At 45.6% G+C, this 16,325-nt stretch overlaps 1 protein-coding gene across 1 annotated transcript in view; it reads right to left on the bottom strand.

Annotated features, from left to right (window-relative positions):
- FGFR3 (fibroblast growth factor receptor 3) overlaps positions 1–16,325 on the bottom strand; it is a 190,491-nt gene that overhangs the window by 13,014 nt on the left and 161,152 nt on the right. The window contains exons 3-6 of the mRNA XM_026064551.1: positions 15,677–15,730; positions 8,743–8,912; positions 3,915–4,038; positions 3,218–3,408 (exon numbers count right to left, since the gene is read on the bottom strand). Coding sequence (XP_025920336.1) covers positions 3,218–3,408; positions 3,915–4,038; positions 8,743–8,912; positions 15,677–15,730 — 539 coding nt within the window. The remainder of the gene's footprint in view (positions 1–3,217; positions 3,409–3,914; positions 4,039–8,742; positions 8,913–15,676; positions 15,731–16,325) is intronic.

The raw sequence follows: 16,325 nt of genomic DNA, 5'->3' as shown, positions 1-16,325 counted from the left end.
GTCTGAAACTCGCTGCTGACTTTGCCTTTCAGAAATTAGCTGTAATTTTTTCCACTGCTTATAGGAGCCTCTTCTTTACTAAATAAAGTGGTGCATATAAATCAAACTTCAGACTGCTAAGCAGGGTTTTATTTCTCTTCTTCCAAGCTGCCACAACAGCACATCAGTTTGTTCCTAAACAGTTGTTTTTATTTTGGTTGAAAACGCACAACTGTTTTGGGTGGCCTCAGAAGTAGCCTAGGGAAAGTCTAGAAAAATATCAGCTTCGGCTCTGGAAAAGCAAATAAAATGCTTGCATTTCCCGATTTTGTTGTTAGGCTTTCCCGTCCAATCTCAATGCCTCCAGTTTCAGGGCCTGCTCCTGCCAACATGAGTCACAGCCCATTAAAATCAACCTCAATCAGATCTGATAGGGCATTAGAAACTGAGCCCAGAGGTGGCATCAGAAAGAGCCCCAGTGTCCACGTCTCACTGCAAACCCTGCAGGCTTTGACTTGATCTCGTCTCCAACTCTTGCACGCTGGCAAGTTTGTCTGGCCTGCCTAGCGAGGAAAGGTGCTTGCCTGCTGCTGCTGCCTCGTTTGTAATGACACCCTGCACGTTTCCATGCCGAACACGCAAGTCCGCCTTGCCCAAAGCCCGGGTGCGGTGCGCCAGCCCCCAGTCCATAACCGGGTTGCATTTAGTGCTCTGCAGAGGGTTTTTCTTTGACTGCAAAATAGCCCAGGCTTTCAGGAACCGATCCAGGCGATGGCTCGGTTTTGACAGGCCGTTTAAAAAAATGGGTTGGAAGTATAGCATTCAATTTAATCATCTGGATCAGGAGTGGGTTTTGCCCCCCCCCCCCCCGCCACCAGTTTAGGTGTGAGGGGGGATCTCACTCCAGCAGAGACTGCGATACTCTCTGCGCCCAAAGTGGCCCACAGCAGCTCTGCAAAGGTTTCCTGAAGGCAAGGGGGAAGGGCAGGCTGATAAAAAGCCTTATCTCCCTCCAGGCACCACAACACCGGGAAGCAGAGAGCCCTTTTCAAAGCAGCTGTGGCCAGGGAAGAGCCTGTGGACAGGACCCTGCTCCAGCTGCACCCTGAGGAACCTGCATCAAAGCAGCAGTGTCTCACGGAGCAAGGGGGAAAGACCCTAAAAAGCTGAGGAACTGGCTCCAAAATGAGTGAGAGATCATTTTATCTTATCTTTACAATTAAAAAACAAGCACACAAAAAAGAGAAAAGCAAGGGGAAAAAAAAATCCCTGCAAAGCTGGGCCTGATACAGCTCAACAGAGGCCCAGTACTGGCACACAAAAGATGCATCCCAAAATGGAAATGCTCCGTGCCCCAGTGCCGATGCCGGCATTAATACAATTCAAAGCATTCCTGATTAACCAGWAGTAGTAAATAGACGTGTGCTGGTCCTATTCAGCAAAAATAAAACCAAACAAAACTTGTGCTTTCAAGCGCCTGCCTGTGCTCCCCTTCGAGGAATGCAGAGCCTTTGCTGTTCACAGAAGAGAAGGTATTTGGCAATTCTAATTACCTAGCCACCCCGGTGCTGCTCAAACTTAATTTTAAAACACTATTTATACGGACTATTTATGTTCTTTGCCACAGCAAAATGGGAGCTTGTGCTTGTGACACAATCCGCTGTTCGCAGCAGCTCTGAACACTTCCAAAAGGTAGCACTTTATCCCATGAGGACCACACACGGAGTTAGGAGACTATACGAGATGGCATGTGACACAGCCAGCTATTCAAAGCTTGGTACTGTGCTGTAAAACCAGGGGGAAATTCAAATATGCTTAATTCAAACACATTTTGAGACAGAGACAGAAACTAGAAAGTTTTATCAACTTGCAAGAAGTGCGGGCTGCCAATCCTGAAGACTGTCTCCAGCCATTTCTTCCAACCAATCTGTTATTTCAATCTGTGTAATTATTTCCAGGGTCTCTGGCTTTTATTATCATGTATCTGGCTGAGTTACAGTTTTGTAGATGCTGTCTGATAAGTTTATTTTTTTTAACTTCATACAAAGAGAAAAAGGGTGKGTGGAGCAGGATAGGCACAGTGAATGTCTGTGCAGAGGACAGCCTCAGCTTGAAATGGAAGGGACAAATTCTGTTTTCAGCTATAACTGCAGATGCAGAAAAACTGGCCCTATATATTTTAATAAATAGAAACACCRGGTTACTCAAAAAGGGACTATTTTAAAAGTCTAATATGCTTTTTACTCTGTATCGTCTACCTTTTATATCTGCACTGGTTCAGGAGAAGAAACCAGACCAGTCAGCTTTGTTCTGGCTGTAGTCTGGAAACTGCCCTTCAAGAAAGCATTTTAGCAAAGCACCTAAACACACTGAGTTTGCTACACGAGCTTTTGCTCAGTTAAAAAAAGCCTTCCTGAGCATGGGTAATAGCAATGCTCACAAACATTAGTGGCTGGAGCAACAAGACTATCTCATCTCTYGTGTGCTGATAGTGCAACGTTATTTGGTACGTGTGCTGCAGAATGTTTACTTGGAAAAGGAAAGAATGTGTTTTAGTTGGGAGCCTTTTATTTTAACAAGCCTTGAAAATACCTCTCTTGATGCTGCAAAAAAAAGTTATTTTTACACTTCTAGGTCAAATGCAATCTGACAGTTGCCCTGTTATTATACTGCATTTCTCACAGTTGCCTCAGCTCTTTCAACTACTTTGCTTATCTGTGCCACTACAGTAGTTGTGTTATCTCTGGCAAACAAAAGAGTTTGGAACATTGACTTTAGGACATTTTTGCTGTACCCCTCCAAAAAGCATAGTAGTCTACTGCGCAGGCTTACAAGAAAGCATTCCCAACAATTGTCCTTCGCTTATACTCAAAATTTTTCCTTATAAACATGAAACTATTATATAAAGTGAATCTTGGAGCTCCCAAAAATCTGATTTAAATAGTAATTACACTTCTAGGAACTGTGGCATTGAGCATATTTTGTCAGGAGTTTCAGGTTCCCATTGTAGATCTAGTTCAAGGCTCATTTATAGACATGTAAATAAAGTTGATGGCCTCCACTGAGAGAGAGCACCAATTATTTGGTGCTGATCTCTTCTGCCATGAGTACAGTCTAACCACAGACAGCAAGTTTTTCTGAAAAATATCTGCACAAGGCAGATGCCATCTCTGCAGGACTGAGACCAAGGCAGAGAAAGGATGGCCCGGAGGTGCAAGAAGGAGGAGCGAGTACCAACCTTCAGCACCGTGACGTAGGGCGTCCCATCAGGTCCGTACTTGCTGCCATTGACTTCCACATGTTTCAGCCACTGGATGTGAGGCTGGGCATCGCTGTAGACCTTGCAGTGAAACTCCACATTGCTGCCGACCACCACAGTCTGGTTGGCGGGAAGCCCCGCTTGCAGGATGGGTCGGTGGGGTGACCGTTCTGAAAGGAAAATGGAGGGAAATCCAAATTTACCCGTCCTTTCTCCAGTGAGGATTCCCCTCTACTCCCTTTGGGGCTGTCATCAGGAATGGACAAAGCCTGCTCAGTGGTAGCAGCTCAGGGTGCTCTGGCAGGATTTGTGTCAGTGAGTCTCTTCACTTTTCCACAGGAGGGGTACAGACTGGGGATTGGCCCCCTGGGAGCCAGGCCACTGCTCTGGCCACCGCTTCTCAAGCCCAAGGAGGAAGAACCACCAGGAACAGGGGAGGCGTCTCAGTCCCACTAACACCAATCTTTCTCTGGACCCTTTGTAGAGCAGCAAACTAATTTACTGATTGCGGATTTGAGGCTGAATTGTGGAGTCAACAGGAGGTTTCTTGTTGGCTTTAGAAGATACGTGATCAAGCCTTTTGGGAAGGAAACCAAACTCCTGCTTTCATATCCCATCACATGCCTGTTCAACATCATTAGAGATCAGATGTTAATGGAAAGCAGTGAAATCTCACCTAATACATCCAGCTGGTATGTGTGCCTAATGTTGCCGTATTTGTTCTCCACAACACAGGTGTAGTTTCCTCGGTCTGATGGGACAACACTCTCCATCACCAAGCTCCACTGCTGGTGTCGCAACTAGAAGAAGAAATCAAACCAACAAGCCCATGGTAAAGGACCATCATCACCAGAACACTCAAATCAGAAAATAACAGGTGTGCTCTTGCCTGTGTCTTCTGCATGCTTGGCCACCATGGATGGACTTCAGGCATGAACCCATTTCAAGAGTCATGAGCCAGACCATTCTGGGCCAGCAAGTCCATCAGCTCAAAGAAAGCATACTCTTGTCTGCAGCTCTTCACCTACYGTTATTATGTATAACCCATAAGATGACTAGAAACAGTAGAGATTTTTTTTTAGCCCGTCTATAATGTATTTTAAAGATTTGTGCTACGAGACCACCTAGCATGGCATTAATCTGATCAGAAATGAATGTCTAAAATGGAGTTAGTTCCCTATTTAGGGCTTCCTATTTAGTCACAGGAGCAAGCAATGGAAATCTCCAGAGGTGATTCAGCTGTCATGCGATTCACCCTTTAGGACATCTCATCCCTTGCCACTGACTACAGCAGAAACCTGGACGATGTCCCTAACTTACAGACTTTGCTTCACTAAGCGGGGCAAATGTGGGATTTTGTCTTCGCTATTGCTTTCAGTTATGAGTCTCCCACTCGGCTTTTATCTTCCTTGTCAAGACAGAAGAACCAAATCAGTCAAAACAGAGGAGAAAACATGCCCAGACTCAAGTCTGGTCCCTAGGATGCCTGGTCAGTCCTTCTCTTTCTGCACTAGGTTTCACACCAGCTGTGTCTCTGGATGTGACTCATGTCCAGAGTTGCTGGGTTTTCAGCAGCAGAATGGAAAGCAGAACGAGCAGGTCCAGCCTGATTTGCTGGCCATGTGCTCCCCTAGAAGGTTTCTTTCTAATGAGTATAAAGGAAATAATGGATATGGAAAGCAAATCTTGAACTAATATTGAAAGCAACCAACACAAACAGAGATGTCTTCAGGATGCACAGCCCATAAAAGCTCTCCAAATCTCTGGATATTTATTAATTTGATGCTTTCTGTCACCCAAAGCAGAATATTTAACTTTATTAAACATTTTGAAGTTGACTCCAAGAACACAGAAGCAGGAGATTACGGTAACGCTGCACTACATAATGTCAAGGGCTGATGGAAAAAACAAGGGCATAATTGCTCCTTGGTTTCTAGYTGCAGCAGGTGAAGTCAAATATGAAGCCATTTAACCTCTTCAGCTACATGTAAATTGCATCCACATGCTTTTCTTTAAAGGGCCAAGTTTCAATTAAAGCCAGATTTTTGGAAATGGAAGGTTTAAAGTCATAGGACTAGATAGCTTAGTTTCAACACAAGCCACCAAGTCATTTTAAAAAAGCCCCTTGCTCTGTAGACCTCAGCGTCCCCAGCAACAACACTGCTGAGTGTCCCACCTTTCTGACTTGGCTGAATATATCATTCCATTCCAGGCTATGTGTGGTAGGAGGCTGTGGCTAAATTGTCTTTAGAAAAGTTTTGTGTTGAACGTGTCTGGTCTGGCCTGACCAGACATCTGCCCGCTCAGGAATGCAGAGATGGAGCTGAATGCAGAAGCAACATTTCACCCTTTGTAAAGCACCATGCCACTTGATGCATCTCTGTAACAGTGCTGTAATTACAGGATAATAGAAGTTCTGAGAACTGAGAGCCTGAACCATGAGTTCAGATCTGAACATACCAGAAAGTCAAGGAAGTTTGAATGTAAATTTTTGGCTGGTTAGTGGCTCATCTCCACACTGAATTGTCTCATAGTTATGTCTGAAGACTCTTTTTAATCCACTTTTCAGCACTGCAAAACATTTGCCTCTGGAACGCTTAGGAGCTACTCCAAGGAAATGGGACTCCACATATGTGGCCAGATCCCTAATCTGAACTATATTACAAAACTGGGTCCAAATCAGGTGCTTTACTTAGGATGTGTTATGACGCTTTCAGAGAACTTCTCATCCTTGTGTTTGTGGTATGGACTTTGGAGTCTGAACAGAGATGCAAACCTGAAGGCTCAAACTCAGGAGGCAGAACTTGTTTGGAAATTTCTAGAAGCAGCCATTATTTTTAGGCTGAGACTAAAGTCTAGATTGAAAGGATAATAAAAAGGGATGTTCCCAATTTAGGATAGTTGCTGCACTTGATAAAACACTAGAAACATGAAGTGATTTAGTGCAGATATTTAACAAGTTGGTGAGATACTGGAAATCCCTCTGTTTTATTTGGTGTTGTCAGTCTTGGCTCCTTGTGAAACAAACATTTTCAGACACACTTGGAAACTCAGCCCATGTTTGCCAGACTGGTATGTGAGTCAGTGCAATGGTCTGGGGAAGGGATAATCCTCTATCTCCCCACCCCCTCAGTCCTCCCTTCTAGGGTCATTTAACACACACAGGCTTACGATATTAGAGATTCCAACAAGGATTTAACCATTAATGCTCTTTGGGAAATTTCATATGGTAAGTCATATGAATTTCTTTTCTCCAGTTACGGATGAACTGTAACAAAACTAGGTTAGCCTGGATTTCATGTTTTCAACACTTCCTCTTGTCTCTTGCAGACTTTACAATGGGGTCCAATGATCGGAGAGCATCTAAATGCCAATTACAAGGGGCAGGAGTGGAGCAGTGGTCAGCCTCCATCTGCTGACCGCAGACCTTTCACAACCAACTTTTAAACTCTTCCAAACAATGACAACAAATGAGAAAATTCCCAGCTCAAGGATTTCTGGGTTAAGACCAGCTCGGGAGAYGGAGCAAGCCAACCAAACTCTGCCAGATCTGGATCTTGCCCAATCTTTTCAAGCTGCCTAATTCTGTTATGAAGCTAAGTTGTAACTGTGAATTTAACTCTTAAATACATGAGATATTGAACAGGTTTTCAATTTCTTTTTCTGGTTCAAATTATAGTTGATATCTATCAGTATATTTATGCTAGAAGAGATCTACACTACACTATTTATATCTAACTATGGCTCTACAGTGAAAGCAAGCAAATAAGAGAAAGAGAATTACAGAGAGCAAAAGATGTCTTTATATCAAGAAAGGGACAAAGAACTATAACTAGACAGATAGAGAGCTTAAACCAGTCTTGCTGTAATTGGCCTGACATTGCCTTCAGTAGTTCTTTAAGCATTGGCTCGTTGCTGGAAGGTGCCCCTAGAGAAACAAAGCACAGCAATGCCAAAGACACGCTACCATGCTGCAGAGGATGAAACATGTCCATTTAAACTCAAGGATAGATTAAAACCACTGGGAAGTGGGTAGGGGAATTGCTTTCAGCTTTAGATTTTATTCTGCAAGCATAATTTAGTGCAGCTGATGTCACATAGTTTTGCAAAAAAGCCGTTTAAACAGCGCACGCAAGCCTGAAAGCAGTTCATGATGATCCTTGCAGCATGCAATTAGTAAAAGATGCTTGTGCTTTGTAAACGTTATTGGCTGTAAGACTGCTCACAGACAGCTGTTGCTTCCCCACTCCTTTTCTCTCCTAAACTTTTCAGAAGATCTAAAACTGAGTGTGTCCTCAGCCTTGTCAACAGGCTGGAAGGGGAACAGGGCTGATGAGAGAGCTTCAAAAGTTTCATTGAAACAATCACATTAGGCTCTTGCAGGAATGGGCCTGAGCTAGCAGGAAAGAAACAGCCCAAAGCTGGGGGGAGAGAGAAGACTTTTTTGAATCCTTTTTTGGTTTCTGGAGCCCTGTACACTTTGGATGCATAGCCCTCTTCCAAAGTGCTACAGATGCGGTGAGCATTAGCATAGAGCTATTTATGGCACTGATGGAAATGCCTTTCTAAAAGTCACCTTCTTTCCTCAGTAGTGGCCCAGGGATATGCCAGAGCTGGCACAGTACAGGCTGAAAATCACCGTTCTGGAGTCTTTTCTGCTACTCTGATATTGTTATAATCTGCTACTGTTATTTTCATTCCCCCCAAATAAAAATACGAAGGAGCCTGGTTATGAGCTCAAAGGGACAAAATAATAACAATAATAATGAATCAGAGCAACTGATTTTCCTCTTAAATTCCTGTCATAATTTGTTATATAGACCAGTACAGAAACTTCTGGCTAATTAAATCATTGGAGCACACTGAGTTTTGCTGTCCCTTAGCTCTATCTATAAACATGAGCTAGATATTTTCCAAAACACCTTCTGGTGGAAAGGGAAGGGGGGAGGAAGAAAGAGAGGAGTGGATGCTATTACTGTGGGTAAAAGGAACTCCACCACTTGACCAAGCTTGGTCATTTACACCACGAGAATGCTCATGACCACCAACATGACAGACCCGTTCTTTGGCGAGGTCCTTCCTAGACTCCAAAAGACGAGGGGCTGGCAGGGACTCGCCATGGCTCTGCCACCGAGTCTCAAAGCAGCGCGCGGTCCCCAGCGTCCTAGCCTCCGGCCATCAGGAGGGAAGCCTTCCCGTCACCGTCCAAAACGCATCCATTAACCCAGTCTCATTTTACCTAATTTCTGCATGACCGATGCAGACAAACTCACAGGGAATCAGCCTTCGATCCCAACAGGCAGCAGCGCTTTTTAACACTTTGGTGTCAAGCTATTGCTAAGACTACCAAAACCATGCCCATCCAGCAGGCAGCACTGTACTTTTCTCTTACATGTAACAATGTTAATTAAATACCACGAAACACAGTTTTTTACTCATCTGAGAAAAACAGTCAGTAGAAAATCTCAAAACCTGTTACACAGAGAACAAAACCAGCGCCTTACTTTTATGCCCCCAATCCTGTGCTCTCCCTTGAACTCTTTGCCATTTTTCAGCCAGTATATAGACGGAGTTGGGTTTCCGCCCGCCGGGCAACGGAAGCGAACTGTGTTGGCCGCGGGAACTGCTAGCAGCTTCTTCTCCATCTTATCTGGCCGGGTCCAGAAGGGGACACCTGCAAAAGAGAAGACAAGTTGCACAGGCCCATCCTGCAGAGGAGGATATCAGCTGGTGAGCAGATGCATCTGATGAGGCTTTGGCAGGCGTGSAGTGACAGTTAAATTGCTACCTGCTGCAGTTAAGATAAATGACACAGAAATACTTTCCAGCTAAATGATTCTCATAGACAGAGACAGGGTGTTTCCATTTTAGGTTTGTGATGAAAGGTTCACGACCAGGTTCTTGTTTCAGTAATGCCAGTATAAATCTAGAGTAGCTGTTTTTAAATCAAGCGTGAGAGTTATTCCAGATTAGGGTGAGAATCTGGCCTTGGTGCGTAAAAAGATACAGATGTACCTTCAGGACAACAGTAGCCAAGAAGCATGAAGAGCAGAAAGATGTTGGAACAGTAAAAAAGTGTTGATAGGCCAGCAAGGGAGCAAAGAAAAAGTGTGAGCTGAAAGTACTGGAAAGTTTTGCTTCTCAGTGAGCAGAAATGTACTGTAGCCTCCTTAAGGGAAGGAAAGAAAAAAAAGGTAATGCCAAACTGGTTTATCATGTTTATGTTCTTAAAGTACAAGTGATTTTAGTTTTAAAGATTCATGTTACCTTTGAACAGGGATAAGTTTTAAAATACCAGTGTTAGCATGAGATACTTTTTATAATCTGCCTCAAGTACAGCAATGTTTCTTGGCATTGCTACGAACATTACATATTAACTCCAAATTAAGGCAGCAGCGGCAGCAAACTCATTATACTGCAAAGAAAGAAAGTTAAAAAAAAAAAAGTCTCCTAAGCTTTCTTTTCTACTTAAGGGAACATTGTAGTGCTGCACTTGGGGTACTTTTCYGGGGGCCACATTCAGCTCGTGGTTGACACCAGGACCAAAGGGAGATGTGTGCACACAGCATTGTGCCTGCAAAACAGCAAAGAGGAAGGCAGGAAGCTTAACCGGCCACCTCTTCCAGATAGGAAGGACGTACCCATGGATGGAAAGACCATCCGAACCCACCGGCTGCAGAGACCTGAGTGCTCCCGGCGGAGACCAACCAAAGGGGTCGGTCCTGCAAGAACTGCTTTGGAGAAGGGCCACCAGCACCGCCGGGAGAACGTCCCCRTTGGGCTCTCACGCAGCAGCAAAGATGCTTCAAAATGCCACCAGGTATCGCAGCTGCCCCGGTGCTACTCTGACTTCTCTACAACCTGCTGTCCCCTCTCTCCAGCACTCCCCAGTTTAGTTAACCCCCTCGTGTTTGGCTTCCTGAGACCCATTCTGTTGCAATTCCACTTAAATCAGTGATGGTATCACCTTGGTCTAAAAAAAGCAGACCTGAGAAGAAGTGCAACACAAATGCTGTTTGGATAGACCAACACAGTCTGACACTATTTCTGGGGACTGTGTGTGTGGATTAGTTTTGGAAGTATTTGACAAGCACAACCAACTTACTTAAGCAGGCCTGATGGAGAGCTTTACAGTGTCTGCCTTCAGTCCGGAGTGGCCTCATCCTTTCCCGACTGTTAATTCAATATTTAGTTTTAATTTCAGCTTGGCTGGACACAACCCAGACTGGTGGAAACCAGCGGGCGTTCGGCTGCTTGCTCCCACACACCCAGGATTTGAGTCAGTTCTCGCAATGCGAACCCGGTGTTTTTAGAAAAGAGCGTGAAGGCGAGCAGGGGCATCTCACCATCTCAGCAGCTCCTGAAAACCCCAGCTCTGCAGCGCCGCAAGGATTACGAGGGCAAATACTGAAAACACGGAGCAAAATTCTGGCTTGGCTCCACGAGCATAAGCAGGGGCTCTTTCCCTATGGTCTTTGGGGAGAGGGAATGCAGAGGAGGCTGTTTCTGCTGCGATGAAATCTCTCACAGTTCGGTGGATAAGTTCCCTGAAGCGAAGCACACCTCCCTAGGTCAAACGACTCCAGAGCTCTTTCATTAACACACTGTTTTTCCCAGCATCTCCTACGCGGCATGGCTTTGCAGGCTGCATGCTGCGTTTTAGCTCCAAGGATTTTGCAGGCTCATATAGCCCAGGTGAGACAATCCATGCACCCAGCAATTTTAGCGTCTGCTAACACCCGACACGCAGGACAGTTTCCCACGACTCTGTGAGAAGCCTGCCTGGCCACCGGGAACCCRGATGCAAGCTGCGCCACACAGCATGCATGTCCCTCCGTTGGCTGGGGACCGCTCCACGGTGCGCCTGGCCCTCAAATAAAACCTGCTTTAACTCTTCCGCAGCCAGGCTGCTGGACGCAAAATCCTGGACGCAGGACGGCACAGCCAGAAAAAGCCTCAAACGCTACAAGATGGCATGGGCTAAGGCAGGACATGAGGCAGCTGTGAATATCTGAGCTTAGAAAAACTGCAAAGTTTTGCCTATGCAGCAAAAAAGAGGGAATACTCYGAAACGTTAGCACAGCAGAAGCAGCTCTCCAAGGAAGAACAGTTCTTGATGTTAAAGGAAGATGCTGTTATTGCACGCATTGGGAAGGAGGGAACCCAAGAAAAGGCTACAAATTGGGTGAAAACACAGCCAAAAGCTGGCAGGTTGCTTTATTTCAACACCTGGCCCATGCTTCCTGGATTTTCAGTTTTGACGTACTTAGAAATCATCCTGCGAAGCCACGTTATCCACGAGCTTCACCATCTGACCTCGCTGCTGCCCTGCGCGAGGCTTTTGCTGTTCCTGGTGTTTTGCATGGCCGTGCCGCTGAGAAACGCCTCTGCCTTCAGGGCGAGCACGGCCGGCGCGGAGGAAGCCTGACAGCTTCACTGCAAACGCAGTTGGGGACAGCCAAGTCCCATCTCAGTCCTTCCTCGGGAGGCAGAGTCCTGCTATTTTCTGTCCGAACACTTCCTTTTGGCAACATATCCCATTTTCATGGGCGTATTGTCACACTGGCTTTGCAGAGGTTAGCAGGGCTACCGGGGAGAGTTCGGGAAAGACCCTTCAGGAAAAGTCCCCGTTTGCCCCTGCTAAGAAGGGCAGCTGAATAATCTGCTGTTTGCTGGTCAACTTGCTCAGGTTTTCTCAGCAGAGCAGGAACTTGCTCAAAGATGAGTTTGAATTTCCCCAGAGACCCATCACCTGCAAATTTTCGCACCAAAGGCAAGGAGGATTTTGCTGTCGGCTGTCAGTGAGGAGCAGGACAGGGCCCAGGAAAGTTTCCAGCTGTGGGATTTTCTCCATATGGAGTAACTGCAGGATCGGCTCCCTTGTCCTGGCAGACACTGCCTTTTCCCTGCCTCCCTGCACTCCCCTTGTGGGAGCACTCCTCCATGCGATAAGGGTCTCGCCCATGCTGGGAACGCCCGGGCTCATGCGCCAAGCTTTGCACAACCAGGACATCGTGCAAGTAAAATTGAAACTGCAAATGAGTGAMCCAGCTTGCATTCAGAAATGGCTCTCAGGAGCAGCTCACAAAACATCAGCGTTTGTAGTTTACTGTGTCCCTAGAACCCTTTCACTACTTATTTTTAAAGGGGTGAAGATTCGGCTAACTCTTCTTTCCAAACRAAGTTTGCAAAGCTCCAGAGAGTTTTGGGAAAGAGGAATGAGGAGGGATGAGAGACAGCCAAAAATTTTAGACCAACTCTAGCTTAATTAGGAGCAATGATTCTGCATGCACAGGCGTGAAAAATGGGAACTGCAAACACTATCACTGATCCTTTCCCATCATCAAACACTGAGCCCAACGGTCCGTTTTGTTCATCAGAGACACCGGCCACCCATCCAACTTGAATGACCAATTAAAAAAACTCGAGCGATACTTGGAATAATTAATACAGCCCAAGCGCTCATTTAGCAATTAGGAGCTGCCACAAAATTCTGCAGCAGACAGAATCAACTCTTAATTGTGTAATTTCCCCAGCTGACGCCTCGGAGTACACAGCCAGCTTTAATTGGAGATTACAGGGGCTCTTTGAAGGTGCTCCRGCAACCCAGCAGGGGCTCCAAACAAACAGATACAGAGGGTTAGGGAGCACTGGGGCAGAAGAGCGGTGTGTGAAAAGGGAGTTTTGTTTTTGTTTCCAAGCCAGGAAAAACAGCTGTGGAGAACATAGGTACTGGGAAGCCTTCCTTTGCAAAGCGGATCGCAGTTTGTGACAAGGCTGCAACAAATGCACAGACGATTTGAAGTCACTGAAGCTCTTCTTTCTTCTTCTTCACCTTCTGTCCCTAAGGGACGCTCCCTTTCTGCGCTGCTGCTAGGAGAAGCTGATCAAAGGAGCACGAGCAGAGCGGGGAACGCCATGCAGAGGCCCTGCCTCCACGTTCTCCAAGGGTTTTTGCACCAAATACTCATTCCTTTATCAGAGATTTCCTCTTCTTCTCTAGCTCTGCTCTTTCCAGCACCATCATTCAACACTCTTGGGTCACATCCCCAAAGTTCATGAGACTGGCTTCAAACTCATGACACCACTAGAATCATCTCTCCAAGCTTCTCTTGACAAATAGGAGAACAAGATACTCTCTTAAACAACACAAGCAAGACAGAAAATTCCTCTATCATTGCAGGAGACAGGGTTTTAAGGATGGGGGAAAAAGACTACCTGCTGAGCTTCAAGAAGGAAAGGTTACATCCTGTGAAAGGCAACTAAGATTGGGCCAAGCAGGACTGAGGCAGGGGTAAAAGCACTCCACAGGACTCCTGTTGAGGACTTCTTCGAGGAAATACTCCTAGACTACATCAGCTCCTTACAGTCCTTCGAGACCTGGTGCAGACCTGCGTGGATACACCTCCTTCCCACCTCAGGTTTGTGACCCATCGTGGGTGGTATCTCTTGGTTATATTTTTCTTTTTGTATGAGAAAGGTGTGTTTATCGCCTCCAATCCTTTGCTGACCATGGTCATGTCTGATGGCCAAGTGATGGCTTCTGCACCTCATTAGTAGGGTATCTCTGTGCCACGAGGTGTTGGCGGGTGCAGGTCCGCGGGTTGTCCGTTGCGCATCTGCCCACCCAGGGTGATCCACCACAGCGGGGTTAACAAAGCGGCTCCCGAGTTTCAACAGAAGAACTGTCGGGATTAACGGGAGGGTCTGATACCCAACCAAACACATTAAAGCACGCTCACGGCACTACACGCCACAAGGGTTTGCTGCTCTGGCATGCTGAGCTACTCAACCATGTTTAAAGCAGAAGAGAATCCAACTTTTTATAGCGAGACCTTTAAGCAAAGCCAGTGGTTACCTCTGGGTCTAAAAAAAGAGACAGCCTCAAAGTCAAGAAGACCCAGAATACAAGCTATAAATACATGCAGCAAAGCGTGTGTTTTCTTTTTCAGTGAAGAAAAACGTGCCTTTCTGTACCATAAAACAGCTCATGTTTTGTGATACCTGTTGCTAAGAGATGAAGTTTACTACAAACCACATAAAAAAAATTACAGAATGATTAATTGTGTAAATCAGAAGTCAGTCTCCAGTGGGAGCAAATCCTGACCAAACCCGACCCTTTCCATGGCTCCGACGGGCTTTGCCAGGCAGTAGGAGTGCTGAGAGTGTTTTCAAAGGTGCTTGTCACCTTGCAGGATTCAGCCCTTAATTAGAAGCTATCAGAAAACCACTAACTGCTGCTGACGGGTCGCCTGGCTCCGTAACTCACAATTACTGTCCACATACTGCAAGACACAGTGGCACAAATTTATTACAGTGGAAGACCTGTTTTAAAGAGTCCTACATGTCCAATGCTTATGGGTAGGAGAAATTTTCCAGTCATGTTGAATTCCTGCCAATGTACATAGCTGATTTGGAGTTCAAATGCAAGACATTTATTTATTAAAAACACATACACACAGGCAGCTCGCTTTGCAGAAATATAAAGAGCATAATAAAACACAACACTAACGCCTATGAAGCATGTAATGGTCCTGATTAATGGTATCACACTTAAAGCAACAAGCGCTGGGATTGAAAGAGATTCAGTGTAAAAGCACTGAGAGGCTCAGTGCTGGGGCTCACTTCCCCACGAGTAACCTGAGCGCGCCAGTAAAGCCAAAGGAGTTGCTCCTGCTAATGGCATCAGTAAATTTGGCCCTTGGCTAGTGTGAATTTTATTCTCCAAGCTGCCTCTGCCTCCAGCCAAGATGCTGGTAAGGACCAGAATTAAAATGGCTAAAAATAAAGCAGGCCAAGATATGCGGAGCATGTAAAACTGGTATAACTTCACTGCAGTAAAAAAACGATGATAGAGTGGGTTTCTCTGGATTTTAAATACAGGGAGAATTTATAACTGCAGCTCATAAAGTYGGATTCACAGAATCAAGTCTGCAAAAAAAAATTAAGCTACTGCTGCTGTTAGATATTATAGGAGCTATACCACTTTAGCAACTATTTCTGAATTTCTAGATAAATATCATCATGCTGCCAGGTCCTGAGAGTTTTATTACCAGTTGTAAGGCCCACTGATTTTAACATGGACTAAGAGTTCCAGTTTGACCAGGCTCACAGTCAGATAATATTTTTGGAAGACTTCAAAAGACAAGTAGAAGTGTTACTGCTGTTTTTTCAGAGCTGCTACACAGTTATCCAAGCCTCAGAACGGATCCATGGCATGGCCAGGAACACATCGCTGTTCCCCCAAGTCCATTACATCAGACTTTCTCATGTGCAACCAGCCTGATCTCTGAAAATCTGCTTTTGGGGGAGGGGATGGGGGGAGGCGGAATAAATAAAGTGCTATATTTCCCCTTAATACCAAGGCTTTAGGAGCCACTCCATTTGGGAGCCACATCTCTTTTAAAGAAGATTTTGTACCCCAGGAAAATTAATTACCTGTATCTTCTGATTCATCATCATCATCTTCATCATCACCTGACGAAGGAGAATCTAGAACAAGAAGGAGAAAAAGAAAAGCAAGGAGTTATGCCCTGTGCCATGGGTGTTTCTATATCCAGCCCTGTGGTGTGTGTGCAGAGTCAGAGCACCCCCCGGGAGATGTATTCAACAAGGAGGGCACAGCTACTCTCCAGCCTTTGCTGCATCTGGACTTCCAGTTCCTGCAGTTTTCTGCAGAACGAAAGGCATCATCTAAACCAAGAAACCACAGTAGGYTTCACWGAATCACAGAATAGTTGGGGTTGGAAGGGACCTCTGGAGATCATCTGGTCCAACCCTCCCTGCTCAAGCTGTGTCACCTAGAGTGGGCTGCCCAGGACCATGTCCAGTTGGGTTTTAAATACCTCCAAGGGTGGAGATTTCACACCCTCTTCGGGCAACTTGTTCCAGTGTTCAACCACCCTCACAGTGAAGAAGTGGTTTCTTATGTTCAAGTGGAATTTTCTGTGTTTCGGTCTGTACCCACTGCCTCTTGTCCTGTCCCTTGGCACCACTGAAAAGAGTCTGGCTCTGTAAATCCTCCCATCAGATATTTATCCACACTGACTAGATCCTCCCTGAGCCCTCTCTTCTCCAGGCTGAACAG

The sequence above is a fragment of the Apteryx rowi genome, unplaced genomic scaffold (assembly GCF_003343035.1).
Source record: "Apteryx rowi isolate R43461 unplaced genomic scaffold, aptRow1 scaffold_22, whole genome shotgun sequence".
Classification (NCBI taxonomy): Eukaryota; Metazoa; Chordata; class Aves; order Apterygiformes; family Apterygidae; genus Apteryx; species Apteryx rowi.
This window is presented reverse-complemented; position numbering and strand designations above follow the sequence as displayed.